The following is a 17,624-nucleotide window of genomic DNA, read 5'->3' as shown; positions in this document are numbered from 1 at the left end:
TCACCAGCACGTGCTCGCGCTCCAGTTACAGCGACTGTAAACAACGCAACAATCAATAAACATCTCATGTAGTCTGACTTTTCTTTTGTGATCATGCTTGAATCAAATATTAATGATCAGACGAAACACACAATTATGACTGACACTTCGCTGTTTGTTTCAGGTTTAAATGATTTTTTTCTGCTTAAGTAGTATTAGTTTTTCACAATTGCTAATACACTAATCCCCATTCTCTGAACCAAATTCTCACTATAGCCTAAACCAATTTGTCGAATAAATTACTCTTTCTGCAAAAACCTTAAACAAGTTAAGGCAGTTAGACACTATCTGCAAATCTCATGCACTCTTTTTGCAGAACTCTAAACACAAGAGGCAAAAGTTAAACACAAATAAAACACAGTTGTCATCATTTACACACAACGGTTCAAAATGGTACACTCTTGTTTCTAATGTTGTGCTCAAACCAACTTTATACTATAAAATATAAGCCAGTTCAATACGAACAATAGATGGAAACAGTCTGAGAGGGAGAAGAGGAAGAGGACATAAAAGAGGCGGTGGACGATGAGGAAGAGGACGAGGAAGAGTGTTATCAAGGCTGGATCTGTCAGACTAGAGGGTTTTCTCTTCGCCTGGGAGAGACGACACAGCCCGTGCTGTGGATGAAGTCCTCAGGCCAGAGCCAGCAGGAGGACATGATGCTGAAGCAGAATCAATCTCTCATTGACCTAGATTTTGCCATTGCACAACTCACAGTATTTGAGTGTACTGTAACATGTTTTTCATTAAGAGTTTTGGCTTTTGCAGTTGGACTGCAGTATTTTTACAGTATGCAAGTGTATATAGACATTCAGTAGCCTACAATTCAATATTCAGTACAATACTATTCTTGCAGTGCATACAGTACATGATATATTCACCTTACTCAATTGAAATTACTATAGTTTATGTAATTGAAAAAACTTTACTGTATACATTTTTTTTCTGTAACATTCTGGATGCTGTGTTCTCCATTTTTTTATGTAGTGTCTAATAAATGATCTGTAGTGCTAGAGCTGGTAAGTCCCACCCATCCGTAAAACCCCAAATGGACCTCTAGGTTGAAAAATCGTCAGTGCAAGTGAATGTGAGAAAATAATTATTTTCTGGTCTCGTTTGAATTTTGCCATGAATGTGAACATATGTTGTCTGTGAATTTTTAATATAATTTTTCGTGTGAAGAATGCTACCATTTAGCGGGTAGAAGTTTAATACGGTTAGACTGGAATCTGAAGAAAGAACAGCCCATTTGGTTTGAATGGTGACATTTGGGTACAAAAGACACAGGCATCTCGATCTGTCTCCATAGATGATCGCAGCATTAGCACCGTGGTTTGACAAGTGGAGGGAAAATGTGTTACGGGGTGACGTCACATAGGCGACATGTAGTCTTTCTCGCTATGTCTTTTCCACAACTGCTAGCCAAAGAATCATACAATATACTGTCAAACTCGTAACATGAAAAATTATATCAAAAATTCACAGGCAACATATGTTCACATTCATGGCACAATTCAAACGGGACCAGAAAATAATTATTTTCTCACATTCACTTGCATTGACGATTTTTCAACCTAGAGGTCCAGTGGGGTTTTACGGATGGGCGGGACTTACCAGCTCTATATTATTGACTTGTGTGTGTATGATCTGAAAGCAGTGTTTGATTTTGAGTACAGGTTAAATGGTTTTGAAGCGATTGTTTGAGTTTTGTGAGTTTAGTTTGAAAATCTGGATTTGTGTTTTATGTTGTGAGAAAATGATGTCTTAGCAATTGTGAAAAACTGTAATCAAGGCTTATGACAACTGAGACTGATCACTGTCGGTTTCTTTGAACATTTATTTTTTCCCCTGAGCTTCTCAGATTCATTATCGGTTTGTAAAGCTTTTGAAATGGTAAATACTCAAGATACACATGTACACTATATTGCCAAAAGTTTTGGGACGTCTGCCTTTACATGCACATGAACTTTAATGACATCCTGGGGTCCACCCTTTGCAGCTATAACAGCTTCAACTCTTCTGGGAAGTCATTCCACAAGGTTTAGGAGTGTGTTTATGGGGATTTGACCATTCTTCTAGAGGGGCATTAGTGGTCCAGCACTGATGTAGGGCGAGAAGGCCTGGCTCGAGTATCCGCTCCAATTCATCCCAAAGCTGCTCTATGGGGTTGAGGTCAGGACTCTGTGCAGGCCAGTCCAGTTCCTCCACACCAAACTCCTCATCCATGTGTTTATGGTCCTGCTTTGTGCACGGGTGCACAGTCATGCTGGAACAGGAACATCCACAAACTGTTCCCACAAAGTTGGGAGCATGAAATTGTCCAAAATGTCTAGGTGTGCTGAAGCATTAAGGGTTCCTTTCACTGGAAGGGGCCAACCCTGAGAACCAACCCCACACCATAACCCCCCCTCCACCCAACTTTACTCTTGGCACAATGCAGTCAGGCAAGTACCGGTCTCCTGGCAAACGCCAAACCCAGACTCGTCCATCGTATTGCCAGACAGAGAAGCGTTTTCAGGCAAACGTGTCACAAATGAAGCACTTTTATGAGAACCCAGCAAAAGATTTCTGTATTTTATACCATGTAGGGATACACCGATATTAAAATGTTGGCCTATTCTAATTCTTTATATTTGAAAGCCAATAACAAATATATTGGCTGATAAATCCAAATCTTTATATAGTTTTTGAGAGCCTGATTACAAAAACAAAAGTCTCACCATTAAAAGCCATGTCCCAAGCAGACAATTATAATGCTCTTATTATAATCATTATACTTTAATGTAGCCTAGGCTATACCCTTTTCAAAGTGATTCCAATCATATTTCAAGTAATTCAAAACCATCATGTTGTACAGTGCTTATCTGAAGTCTCTCAGCTTAAGGAAATAATGCATCATTTATCGGCTTTAATATTTGGCCAAATGTTCTTATTGGGCCTGTCACAGGTTAACCTGGTGACTCTATAAACTTGGACTTACAAACACACCCATTTCACTAATACTGTGCATTGCCGGCAATAGTTACATCTGTGTACACATCAGGAAAGTGTTATGGAGTTTTTGTTTTGTTTAGTCTAAAGTTTGGTGCTGCTGTGTTTTGTTATAATTTTCAACTCTTGATAAATTTCCTTTAAAGATGTTAATATTTTTCTAAAAATAACAGAATGCCAAAACACATAGTAATTCATATAATAATTACCTTTATTTTTCCACATAATTTCCACAAACCTTATTGCAGTCAAACTTCCCGGTTCACACTCTGTACAACCAAACCCATGATCCAGGTTAATCTGTTTTTTATAGAAACAGCCACATCACTTCCTGTGGAAGATACCATTTTGGTGTGATGTCAGAGGGGGAGGGGATTTAGAAACAGTTGCTTTTGCCATTTAATTTGTTGTTAAACTCTTTCTCTGTTAATGGTTGTTGTTTAACCTGTTTGGAAGGTTTAAGTGTTGTTTTGGGTGTTTATATTACTTAATTTGATCACTACAAACTAAAATGTTTGTACATGTGATTGGTATGCTCTATAGGAGGGGCTTCAGCCTATAAATAGGCTTGCTGGCTGAAAGGATTTCAGTTCTGATTGTGGACTCCAAGACTGAGCAGCGTTGTGAACTTGGGCCATTTGGTTTAGCCAAAATTAGCACATTGTTGCTGTTTTCTTTTCCTTTTGTACAGTTTTTATTTATTTTTGTTTTCTCCTGCACTGTAAATATTTATCACCTTCCAATAAACACCATTTTTGGATTTTGCATCAACTTTTTGTACAGCACGTCATTTCCCTTTTCCACTCCAACTGGTTGGCCTTCCAACAGGGCCGATAACTATAACATAAAAAATGGACATATATCGGCCGCTACTGATATGGTGGCTGATACATCGTGCATCCCTAATACCACGTGCAGAAGTGAACCTGATCACAGAAGCTACCAGAGTGCATTGATCACAAAAATAAAGGGTTTACTTTTTAATTTGAGCACATACTGAAGCATAAAGGTGTGGGGTCTGTTCAAGAATGTTCACACCTTCATACAAAGTATCATTGCCCTTAAACCTAAATAAGATACAGTGAAAGTAAAATGTTTTTAAAAAGACAGACATTTTAATCACAGAAATTGAGCCAATATGACAACTGACATGCTGCCAAAGCAAAACTTTTTGCATCATACATCAAACAAGTACTGCATGACTAGTGCACCTTTAGCAAACATCTAGAGCTTTTCCAAGTTCCTTTGAAATAAGTACATTTTCTTACTGCTATCCCCTATTATTTTGATAATGTATCAAAACATTCAGACAGGAAAAAATTACAATTCATTAACATAAATCAGCCAAGATAGAAAATCTGTACAACCTTTGGCTGCTTCTGATGGTCTTCTAACAAGCTAAAGAGTTTAACAAGTAGGGAACTTAAGTGCTATTCGTGAACATTAGGACAAATTCAAAACATCAGTCTTCCACAGTCACTCTGACTAATCAAACGTTTTCTTTCATCCTGAGAGTTAGTCAAGCATGTAGTGCTCCACTAAAGCACGGCAGCAGGCCAGCTGAGCATCAGAACACCTCCAGGTCGTTTGTGTTGTAGACCACAGGGCCGTCCTCGGTGCCCAGCGCTGGCTCCTCCAGCGACCCCAGCGCCTCTTCAGTGTCACTCGCGAAGGTTTCCCGCGAGACGTCATCATCTTCCTGCAGGTTGAGCGTGTTGATGGCTTGCTTCATCTTCTTTGCAACAATTTGCTTCCGTCGCTTCTTAGCAGCCTTTTTGCTGTTGTATTCTTTCTGGTTCTCCTCATAAAAGATCTCCTGTGTGAAGGGAACATGCAAACATTTCTGAGATTTGCATGTAAAGAGAGAATTAAATGTGTACATAAATGCTAGTGTCAGATTCAGACAGCAGGCCTTGCAGGTCGACACACGCCACAGCGGCTTCTAGCGGTCTCAGACCGGACGTTGAGCCAGAGCTGCCGAACACCTGACTACACACAGAACAGGGGAAATAGTCTGGAAACACAAAGATCTTGCAGACTGGTTTTCGTTTCCATATTTTTCCCATCGGGGTAGGAACCCTGGCTGTAGGGACCCGTGTTCATAAACATGAGCAACAAGCAGGAACGTTGAAAGATCCAGGACAACTTAATGAAAATCCATATCATGTCTCATGTAATCGTAGCTTGACTTCGTCATACTCATATTCTAGGCAGAATGTGAGTCTGATACTGCTCCATAGGGCTTTGATTATGAGGCGTGTCTAACCGAACCAGGAAAAAAACAAAAACTCTGCACTCAATTGGATAGACCTACAACCAATCAGAGCAACGCAGTAAGTGACGCATGTTGAGCGAAGCATAGTTGTCAACAGAGCTCAACTGCACACACGCAGGAAGTAGTAGTAAAGTAATAAAGCACTCCATGAGTGCGACCAAAGGAGAAACCACAATGACCACAGGGTTTTCATTGCGTCCCATCTTCTTAGCGACCATCGGAGTCAGCTGATAAATTAAACTTTTGCCGAATCCCGTAGGAAGGACGGCAAACACATCTTTCCGATCGACAAATGCCTTGATTGCGGTTCTCTGTTCGTCTTTTAAAATGAATGCGCTGTCGATTTCTTTTATAACAGACGCGATAGCGGAATGTAAACATCTCAATTCTCCTGCTGCAGTCGTCTTTGTTGAAAACCAGTTCAACCCAAGCGCTCTTTGGTGACGTGGGTGATTACGTAACCGCAGATCATCTGTCCATCATCGATTAAAGCCCGCCCTGGCAATTTGATTGGCTCGGCCTTCTGGGAGGCGAGTATAATTACTCCTCAACGGATCGAGTCCAGACCGAACTTCCCGACCAAAAAATGTTGTGGGCGGTGTTCGGGCTGGCACCCAGGCTAATGTAATCGCTTAATCAGTTTCAGATTTCAACCGTGGAAAGAATTGTAAACAAGATGTCACATGACATTCAATGTCCATAGCTCAATAGTTAGCTATAAAACCTGAATAACAGGGCTCCAGACTAACACTAGAGAGCGGTAGCACCGGTGGAAGTTCTACACATGCTGGCGCCAGCGTCTGATTTTTGTAGAGCTGCATTTATTTTTAAATGAGTGTTTGTTTGCCCTTAAGTGACCTTTGCAAAAATAAAAAATACATAGACTTTTGCGTGCACACGAACAATGTTCTACATGCTCAAATGTTAAAATTTCCTGTTTATGTATACTAGCCTATAACCCATTTCATTTGTGCGTCACTGCCATTTTACTATGAAGTAAACGAGAGTACCGAATGGATGCTCATGAATTAATAAAGCACATCCTCTGTAGCAGCCGTGAAACTGCAACATGAATTTAGGCTGGTGCAATACAGCTGTGTGTATAGGGCCGATAAAAAGTGCTCAGATTTTGGATTTTGTTAGAGCAGTTCGTCTAGTTACTATAAGGCTGAATCCAGCTACTGATTCCTTTGTCAGTTTTTAAAGCGTGAGCCTCCGCTTTATACAATGTGACGCTTCAAAGTCCTTTACGTCTGTGGCTCTGCTTGCAATAAGCACTGTTAGATTTGAATTAAGAAAATCAGGATGAATTACATTTGACAAAGTGGTTTAACAAAGGGTGTTTTGATTTGTGTAATATGAATTTTTTGTATGTTTTACTGTACCAATAATTTTTTCATTGCCATTAAAGTTTTATATGGGACATTATAAATATACTGCCCTAATGAAAGCCGAAATTGAGCGCTTTTTGCTTCATCAGACTTTGTGGACCCTTGAATGTGGCAAAGAGTAAAGTGCACACAGCCGCATTGCGCCATCTGCCTGTTCCACGGCCGTCACAGAGGATGTGTTAGAGCGGACACAAGGCCATGATATTAGAGGTGCACGGCCCAAATGAAAGCCAGAATTATAGCAAAATAGATCTTTATTAATTCATGCGCATCCCTCATCTCATTTTCTTCATAGTAAATTGGCAGTGATACACAAAAGAAATGGGTTAGAATGCAAAAACTGGAAATCGTAACGCGTGAGAACACACAAAAAAAAAACTTCTCGTGTGCGCGTGAATGTCTGTTTTGTTGTTTTGCAAAGGTCCCTTTAGGGGCTCTGTACCAAGGGTTAGTTTCCCTACATCTTGAAACTTTTAGTTTTACAAATAAGGAAAATCTTTGAAGGATGAACATGAAAAAAAAAAACATTTGGATAATATTTAGAGCTTTGAAGTGCTGGAAAAAGTGTAAAGCACTTGAAAGTTGTTGAAAAGTGCTTGAATTTCACTCTCAAAAGATTACGGACCCTGAATTGAATAATGTATAAAAAAAATATATAAAAAAAAAATATATATATAAAAAAAAAAAATTAAAAAAAACACTATTTCTGCCACAATACCATGGTTACAGTTAGAGTTACTACATTAAATCTGTTGGTGAATTGCGGATTGAATAGCCTTCTGTAACTCGTTTCTCCTGGTGTCCACGTCAGCGTGGTTTGTTTGATGACTTGACTTCAGAATGGCTCTCCGCTCTGAAGGAAATATTCCTGCTCTGACATCACTAAAGCTCAAGCTCTGCCGTGGCTCTGAGACTGCAGGCCTGGTGCAGCTGAGGCCTCTGCGGCTCGAGGACAAGCGATTGTGGTTGTGTAATTTTATATTTGAGAGTTGATGAAAACACAGCTGCTTGATATTTGTCCACCCAAACACTTGAGTGATGACTAACCTTCACCTGCCCGTCAGAGATGCTGGGTGTGTTCTTTAGCAAGTTCAGATACACTCCACCAGGTGTCCGTCTCCTACTGCCATCCTGCAGGAAATGCAACAAAACACTGAGTAATATTCATCCAATATCATTTTGATTAAATTCAACAGGATCAACATGTTTGAATCTATAGTGGCAAGAAAAAGTACGTAAACCCCTTGAAATTATCTGGTTTTCTGCAGTAATTTGCCATAAAAATGTGATCGGTCTGTGGTGGATTTACTTTGATGTTTAGGGCCATTGTCCTGCTGCACACCCCACTTCTACTAAGCTTCGGACTAGAGCTGAGGATATTTTGGTAAACTTGGGAATTAATTTCCCCCTCGATGATGGCAAGTGGTCCAGACCCTGAGGCAGCGGAGCAAGCCCGAACCATCATGTTCCCTCCACCATACTTCACCGTAGGGATGATGTTTTGATGCTGGTAAGCGGTGCCCTTTTTGCGGCATACTGAGTGCCGAGTTTTCTTCCTAAACGATTCAACTTTTGTTTCATCAGTCCATTAAAAATTTCCCAGTAGCATTGTGGTTTGCCACGGTGCTCTTTGGCAAACTTCAGGTGAGCAGCGGCTTACTCCGTGGTGTTCTGCCATGGACACCCTGCCCGTTCACTTGCGAACGTGGGGGTTTGCGTCCGGCAGACTCACGAACGTGGGGGTTTGCGTCCGGCAGACTCACGAACGTGGGGGTTTGCGTCCGGCAGACTCACGAACGTGGGGGTTTGCGTCCGGCAGACTCACGAACGTGGGGGTTTGCGTCCGGCAGACTCACGAACGTGGGGGTTTGCGTCCGGCAGACTCACGAACGTGGGGGTTTGCGTCCGGCAGACTCATGAGCATGGGTTACTCTGTTACTCTTTAACTCATTGAGGATTCTGTGTTGTGCCTTAGGAGTCATTGGCTGGACGCCCACTTCTAGGAAGAGTAGCCACAGTACTAAACGGTCTCCATTTATAAACAATTTGTCTAACTGTCGACTGATGGATGCCTAAACTCTTTGAGATTGCTTTGTATCCCTTTCCAGCCTAATGGAGATCAACTACTCTTGATCCTATGTCTTCAGAGATCATTTTGTGTGTTCATGTTTGAGTGTCTTTTATCAAAGTAGCTGATTAAAAAAAAAAAAAAAAAGTTATCCCGTGTTATATTTCATCTGCAATAACAATGTGGACTTTTATAAAGATCCGTTTGGCCATTAACTTTTAAATGCATCATTATGCATGAATATGAGGAGAGTCTCTGTATGAAAGATCAACGAGCTTCTGCATTTCTCTCCGATATGGTAGGAAATTAAATTAAATATGGAGGATTTTAACTGTAGCAAGATGATTGACAGGCCAGTGACAGAGAGCAACCGTTAAAGACGCGATTGTATGACGAAGTAGTTTGTCCCAAAGCTTGTCTACTCTTCTACACACTCAAAAGTATGTACCTTTTCTTCAGAAAAGGAGTACATATTTTTATGGCGTAGTACAAGTAGGCAAATTGAGACTCAGCAATAATTTTTCCTCCAGCACTGTGAATGTTTAATGGGTGTGTTCAATAGAGACAAGAGAAATTAGAATTGTTTGTGTGTTATCAGCTTAAGCACAGTGGGCCTCATTTATCAATCTAACGTGCAGAAATCATCTTACGACAGGGTTCACGTGTGATTCATGAAACATTCGTATGCTTCCAATCCTATCATACGAATGATCAGACGTTGATAAATGTGGCGTCTGAAAACAATCATCATTTAAGTATCACACCCCTAAAAATTCACGGTTTAGATCCTCGTCCCTAGAGTTTACAACACGGAGAAACGAAACCCGGCCAAGAACAGCAAGTAATCTCATGAAAGAGAAAATGATTTTACTTTAAAAAACACCTGTAATTGCAAGCAATTATATTAATGTATATTAAATACCGGTAAATCAAATGAAACCTTTACAAACATTATAAATAGGGATGCACAGATACCACTTTTTCCAGAATGAATCCGATACTTTCATTTTTGGTAGATGCCGATACCGAGTACAGACACCTATGTTTTCACTGCATTTGTAATTTTTAAATGTATTGGTAGAGAAACCAAAACAATATGAATTATATTAGTTGGCTTAATTTGTTCAGCAAATACATATTTCCTTCAGTTATTTTCAAGCTTAATTAAGCCTGCTAAAATGTATTTTACGAGTTTCTGTTACTGTCACTGTTCGTTCTATTGCTCTGTCATATTTGATCTTTTCTTCATCAGCACAGCACATGTTCAGAGCAGCTCCAGCAGAGCTCAGAGCTGAGGATTGGGTCAGTGGTACAAACAGATACTAGTGAAATAATCAATTCTTTATTCCAATTTTGATACTACAGCAAACCTACTAGCCTAATTAATGCAAATTTAAAACATTAAGGACAAGTAAACTGTTTTTTGTTTTGTTTTTTTTAAATAGAGATCCCAATTCTCACACGATTCTGAATAGACAACTAAACTATTTACTAGCAGTTCTGACAAAGTATTTAAGTAAATTATTATTTTAAAAATAGGTTTGAATGAATGATTCAGTGACTAACTCCAAGACTTGTTTCATTCCTCGACGAATCACCGTTTGATCGATTCTCTTGAACAAAAAAATCAATTAAAAGTCCCTTGTTCACCTACTGGTGTAACAACATCAATGATACAGTCTTTATTTGTTTTACTCTATTGGATGCTACCGTAGTCACCAGTGTTTATATGAGATGTGAATTATTACACAGAAATAAAGATGTGGTTGAAAAGGTTGTTTGTGAAGCGGCTTCATTCCTAAACGGTACATGATAACTGCTCTCTCTGGATCAGCAGCAGTGCAAACACACATCTGAGTGTTCACTGTGATCGCAGCTACTCGTCAAAGGTTTAAGAGACATAGCAGAATCATTGTCATTTAGGAATAAGATTGTGTGTGTGTGTTTGAAACGAGATCGATAAATCGCTTAATCGTGCAGCTCGATTGACGATTTTTTTTTTTTTTCTAAGGCATATTTATAAAAGCTACTTAAATGCTCTAATTGAACTAAGGCCTAATCCTGGCTTAATCTAAGCCCTGTCAGTGAAACCAGGAGTTAGTCAACTAAAACTTGACTAAACAAAAAACAGGATAGTTTGATTAAATATGATAAAAACTAAAAAGAACATTTTGACACAGGACTAACACCAAATAAATAAATAAAAAATAGCTGACAAAATTAACAGTAGTTCCAAACTCTGATCTTATGTCCTGAACTGGATGAACTTTGCGTGACAGTTTTCCACATACCACAGTGTAGAGACCTCCATTTTGTTCAATTGTTGCCGTCTCTGACAGAAGCTCGATGGCTTTCTTTTTCCCGATAACTCTCACCACACGCTCTATTAGATCCTTCTTTGGCTCCATGAGTCTTTAACAGAGAGTAAACAAAAGCATGGTTATTTAAAAGGTTTACAGTTAAGGTATATGAAGATAATGACCAGGGACATTTTTCATCCAACTATCTTAAAATCTTGTAAAAATTATAGAAACCATTTATGAAAAATAAAAATGGGAAAAAAAGAAAAAAAAAATCTAATTTAAATTTATGTAAAGGTTTATACACATGCACAGTTCCTTTGTTGAATATACACTACCAGTCAAAAGTTTTAGATCGGTAAGATTTTTAATGTTTTTAAAAGAAGTATCTTCTGCTCACCAAGGCTGCATTTATTTGATTAAAAATACAAACAAAAAGAGTCAATTAAAATGTACATGGAGAATTCTCTCAAGAAAACAAACTGACGCTGATAGACGCTGCTTTCAAACGCTCCCATGTGCATTTCAGTGCCGACTTGGTACCTATGACATCACTACATCTGACTACATGTGTTCTGACCTGTGTGCGATTTCATCAATCACTTTCTCGTCAGGGTCATCCTCCACGATCTCATATCGCCCCTTGACGTCCATCTCAGCCCGTGGGCCCAGCCTCTCCTTGGCCGAGCGCTTTCTCTTCAGACACTCCTCTCTCGGGGCTCCTCCTCTCTGCATGTACCCCTCCAGCTCCTCATCCAGCATGCTCTTCAACCCCTCCTCCTGCTCTCCACGCTCCTTCTCCATCATCTTGCGGGCCAGGATGTAGTTATAGGTCTCGCTCTGGCGACTGCTCATGCTGACGCCCGCCTCCATGCCCAGGATGCCCAGCTCCACTGCGACCGCCTCCTGGCTCTGCTCCTGCACCACCGAGCCCCAGATGTTGTTGACCTTGCGAGCGGCGCTGGCCTGGACCGGAGGCGGGACACTCGAACACTTGAGCCGCTTCTGCCTCCAGCGCACGGCCTCGTCCTCCGAGTCGGAGCCGCTGTCGCTGGAGTCGGTGTTCTTGCAGTTGCGGTATCCCGTGACGGAGGCGGCACTCCAAGACGGTCCTCTGCTCTGGAAAGAAGAGACCTGCAAATATAGTCAACATCAGAAAGAGCATGAAAGATTGATTGAATGGTGTCAGCAGAAGAGTAGATGATTGCATAATGAGAGGCTGCATGACATCAGCTTATATTGGATTCAGAAGCAAAGCAAGTTTGATTATAAAGACTAACATTTTCCTTTAGAACAACATGCACTGAGTAACCGATCACAATAAGACTAGAAACATGCATTACGGATGTGACAGGAGTCCATTTTGAATGGGTTATCATATATAACACCGGCTCATAGCCATGTTCAACCCTTGAATAAGCAGCCGTTTACATCTGAAAGGTGTTTAGGATTAACATTGATATTGAGTGATCACACGGATTTAGACTTATATACTTGTACTGTATTTATATAAAGTATTCACAGGAAAATGTGCTTCATGTATTTCCCCGGCGTTGAAATCAGGCACATATAAATGTCAGGAAACACGATTCCTGGCTGCATGTCAACATCCATGGATCACTGGATCTTTGGTAAGTTGTAAGGAACACTGTATTGAGTCCAACCTTCAGTTTAACTGATAATCGTTTGTTTTACTCGTGTTTTCGCAGTTTCCACTATTAACTCCAGTCACGCAGCAGCTCTTCTGCCACTCAGTCCGGCTGAGGAGTGTGTTACTGCGGGAAAGTGTCAATGCATTCCCTCTAAAGATTTAGATGCCATGATTTTTCAGTATGAAAAATCAATGCAAGAGAAAGCATGAAATAAGAACCAGCATTTAAAATGAACCTGGGTTAACATTTTCAAGCGGAAAGGTCCATTCAAGAAGCCTCCACACTAGCAGTCTATCACAGGGGTTACCAAACACATCCCTGGAGCCCAAAACACACATTCTGCAGGTCTCCTCAGTCAAACACACTGATTCAGAGCAGCAGCTCATTAGTAGAGACTCGAAGATCTGAAATGGGTGTCAAATTGTGCAGTGTTGGCTCCAGGAACGTGGTTAGAAACCCCTGGTCTAGCAAACTATTGAAGTAAAAATGCTTCAAACGTGAAATATCATGTGCAAAGCTGGAAAAGGGTGAGGGGAAGAACAGAACTACATACAACTGGCCTAGACAGCTTCATTTGACTGCACAACAGTGTTAGTGTCTATGATACATTAGCGGACACTGGGAGCTGATGTTTAAACGGCGACAGATACATCACTGATTCGCACAGAAATCTCAACATACAGTCAATCAGTCGACATGAACACAACAAGAGTGTGTTGTACAGAATGAACAGGCTTCACCTGCACTCGCTCCTCTGCAGCATCCCGCATATCAGACTCGTGATCAGACTCCAGCTCTCCATCCTCGAGATCCTCCATTCTGGCTCTGTCACCCGCCATTTCTCTCGGCCGGAAGTAACGAGCCCGTATTTACTGTAAGCGTCATCGACGCTGCGCGCTCTCATTGGCGCATTTTCCTGTGGGCCGTTCTTCTCTATGGTTCTTCTGGTGATATTTTAGCGGTCGGCATTATAGAAGGTGCATTTCCGCCACCTACTGGACCAGAGTGTGAAACACACAGCGCTTACGGTTTGTTTTTTACAATCATTTCTCAATTCTTAGGTTCATTTTTCAAAACTCTTCACACACTGAGCACGACAGCAGTCTAAACTGTGGATCATTTATCATTGTTTTAGCACAAAATGACTATATGGGCTGAAATATGTGCCACCAGAAACTGAATTTGAATCAATTATATTTGAATTTGAATTGCTAAACTTGAATAATTGCATTGAAAAACTGAATTTGAATCACATAATTTGAAATTGTATTGTTTAACCCTCTACTGCATGCATTTTGATGGCACATGATAAAAATTATTCCACATCATTTCTTGGCTCATTTGGGAACATTTTATTGATTTATTGAAAAATCCACGGTCAACTGTTACAAGTGGTATTATAACAAAGTGGAAGCAATTGGGAACAACAGCAACTAGGTCACAGAGTGGGGTCAGTACATGCTGAGGCGCACAGAAGTTGCCAACTTTCTGCAGAGTCAATAGCTACAGACCTCCAAACTTTGTAGAGAGCTTCATGGAATGGGTTTCCATGGCTGAGTAGCTGCTTCCAAGCCTTACATCACCAAGTGCAATGCAAAGCGTGGGATGTAGTGGTGTAAAGCACGCCGCCACTGGACTCTGGAGTGACCAATCACGCTTCTCTGACTGGCAATCCAATGGACGAGTCTGGGTTTGGTGGTTGCCAGGAAAACGGTACTTGCCTGACTGCATTGTGCCAATTGTAAAGTTTTGTAGAGGGGGGATTATGGTGTGGGGTTGTTTTTCAGGGGTTGGGCTTTGCCCCTTAGGTCCAGTGAAAGGAACTCCTAATGCTTTAGCATACCAAGACAATTTGGACAATTTTATGCTCCCAACTTTGTGGGAACAGTTTCTAGATGGCCCCTTTCTGTTCTAACATGACTGCGCACCAGTCCTGACCTCAACCTGATAGAACACCTTTGGGATGAATTAGAGCAGAGACTGCGAGCCATCTATCACTCTGTCTCCTCTCCACCAATAAGCTGGTGTGTTGTGGGCGTTCTGGCACAATATGGCTGCCTTCGCATCATCCAGGTGGATGCTGCACATTGGTGTCACTTTGGTGACTTTGGGTGTTCCTGTGCACCCAGGAACCCTACATCTTCCCTACTTGTAACACATTATTTGCCATTGTGAGGTATTGTCCAAGACATCCTTGAAAAGTACCTCTTATCGCACAACGTTGCCCTGAGGCAACAAAAAGAAAAACTGAATTTGTGAACATGCAAAATAAAAAAAACTTCACAAAACCTGCCAAAAGGCTTCTCTACACCTTCACACACACACATATATTTTTTATGTACAGTTCATGTCATTTTAAATAAGATTACTAAAGCAAATAATCTTGCTTTCATCTCACACCATGTGCTCCAGTGACCAAGTGTCAGAAAAGGATGTCCCGCCTTCAAATGGTGCTTGATAGTGACTCCCAAACCTTATTGGACTGTTCTTTGATACTTTTTCAAACATTCTAATTGGTTGCAATCATTTAAAGAAAAATGTACTGAACATAGGGCTTAAGAAAACCTTCTGTTGCCTGGGAGCAACGCTATGCAGTAGAGGGTTAATTTGAATAATTGCATTGAAAAACTGAATTTGAATTGTATAATTTGAAATTGAATTTATTTGTTTGGAACTGAAGTCCAATACAATTTGATCCTCACTGAAAATTCAACTCTCTATATATCCTCACATTCAGTTCTCACAATTCAGATTCAGATCACCAAATTCAATTTCAAGTTACTGTGACAGACATCTGGGTAGTTGGAGGATGAAGGAAGAGCAATCGAGCGCAGATCGATAGATAGACACAGCAGCATGTGTTGCGTCATCAAACTATGCCTTTGTTATTGTAAAGAGGTTAGCGACCCCTAGTGGAGAAAAATTCCATACTGTGGCTTTAAGTCATTATTTCGAGAAAGTTTCTCATTATTACGAGATGTTAAGACATTATTTCGAGAAAGTTTCTCATTATTACGAGATGTTAAGTCATTATTACGAGAAAGTTTCTCATTATTACGAGATGTTAAGTCATTATTTCGAGAAAGTTTCTCATTATTACGAGATGTTAAGTCATTATTACGAGAAAGTTTCTCATTATTACGAGATGTTAAGTCATTATTACGAGAAAGTTTCTCATTATTACGAGATGTTAAGTCATTATTACGAGAAAGTTTCTCATTATTACGAGATGTTAAGTCATTATTACGAGAAAGTTTCTCATTATTACGAGATGTTAAGTCATTATTACGAGAAAGTTTCTCATTATTACGAGATGTTAAGTCATTATTTCGAGAAAGTTTCTCATTATTACAAGATGTTAAGTCATTATTTCGAGAAAGTTCTTTTTCTAACTTCGCTCGGTGTTTCACTATGGGAATCGCTTTGGGCGTGACCAACTACGGAAGCTCCTATGCCACCACGTCTGTCTTTGACAGACAGGTGGACCTGAGATCAGGCTCCGCCCCCACCTATAATACTCAGGTCGACCCCTACGAAGTCATTCTCGCTTTCTTCCCGTGAGGGACTACAACAAGCTCTCTCAGCACGTCCGAACCTTGTCGCTGATTTCGCTTAACTGTTCAACAGGCGGGCCGTCATTGGATTACGCTACCGAACGCGGCATCAGTGGATTGGATTGGGACTGTGTTGAGTGTCACACCGAATAGTGTCCGCGTCAAGGCGAGCTATTCTGTTCGGAATATCGCGTCATCACGACGATAGAATTTTCAGTGGTGTCAAACCACCGTAGGCTTTACACGTCAGGCGAGCCGCGAAAAGGGCTAACTACCCTGTAAACCATTGATCGGACTAACGTGTTGTGACGAGTCTTCGAATCACTCCTTCTCTCTCCAGCCGTTATGTCGACAGTCATTACCCCCGCCAAAGGGAATGAGTCGAAGAAGGAACCTGCACCCCGCCCGTGTCCATCTTCATGTGGAGCAACCGTCTCGGGCAGGGAGCCCCATCCCATGTGCATCGTGTGCATGGGCGCTAAGCACGCTCAAACGTCGCTTGCGGACCCGCAAACGTGCGTTCACTGTGCGTCTTTGCCGGTTAAAATTTTGGAGAGAAGGCTGAGAGTGGCGGTGGCTAGCCAGCAGGACCCATGTCTGGCCGGAGCCATCGCTAAACCTAAGGCTAACGATCATCAGCGAGCTACCACGTCGAGCTGGGCTGATATGATGGAAGCCGAATCCCCGGATATGCCTCCTCTGTTCGATGGCCTTCTCGCACACGAGGAGGAGGAGCCGGGGGACGAGGACGCGGAGGGCGATGCTAACTCTGACCTCCTCGACTTGGACATGGACGACGAGGAGGAGGAAGACAACTCTCTCTTCCCGGTCCAGCAGTCTAGACCCCCTAGCACGACTGACACTGGCTCTCAGGCAGACAGTAACCTGCACGAGGTATGCAAGCGAGCCGCGGCAAAACTGGGCCTAGCGTGGCCCGCAGCCCAGGATGCAGAAGGAGCAGAGAGGGACCTTTATGACGGGAAAAGGCTACCGCCTGCTCAAACCACAACGAGACAACTCCTACCCGCCGTGCCGGCGTGCATGAAGGAGATGTCCCGCCATTGGGGTAGCCCCTTTAAGAGCAAGCTCCCGACCAAGGGATGCTCTAAATGGCCTATCACCTCCATCCGAATCGCCGATCTATTTCTGCCTCATCCCAAATTTCGCATCCCAAATACGTCAGCCGCGTCTATCAGAGGATGTACAAGTATGCGGCGCAGTCAGTGCGATATCGCTGAACGCGGTGACTTTACTGTCAGCGTACCAGGCAGAGATTTTGGAGGAGATGGGGCGACAACTAGATACAGGAGTGCCGAACCCAGCACTCTGGGACGAGATATGTGTGGTAAACGAC

The 17,624-nt window shown here is 41.6% G+C and overlaps 1 protein-coding gene across 1 annotated transcript; it reads right to left on the bottom strand.

Annotated features, from left to right (window-relative positions):
* Positions 1-4,123: 4,123 nt before the first annotated feature.
* On the bottom strand, positions 4,124-13,584 carry phax (phosphorylated adaptor for RNA export). The gene is made up of 5 exons (XM_084104040.1): positions 13,457-13,584; positions 11,645-12,198; positions 11,056-11,176; positions 7,744-7,827; positions 4,124-4,846 (listed from the first exon to the last, which is right to left on the bottom strand). The coding sequence occupies exons 1-5, from the start codon at positions 13,553-13,555 to the stop codon at positions 4,598-4,600; spliced, it is 1,107 nt and encodes a 368-aa protein (XP_083960166.1). The 5' UTR covers positions 13,556-13,584; the 3' UTR covers positions 4,124-4,597.
* Positions 13,585-17,624: the final 4,040 nt, after the last annotated feature.

The sequence above is a fragment of the Abramis brama genome (assembly GCF_963993115.1).
Source record: "Abramis brama genome assembly, chromosome: 25".
Taxonomy (NCBI): domain Eukaryota; kingdom Metazoa; phylum Chordata; class Actinopteri; order Cypriniformes; family Leuciscidae; genus Abramis; species Abramis brama.
The sequence above is the reverse complement of the archived record's forward strand: the minus strand, read 5'-3'. Positions and strand labels throughout refer to the sequence as shown.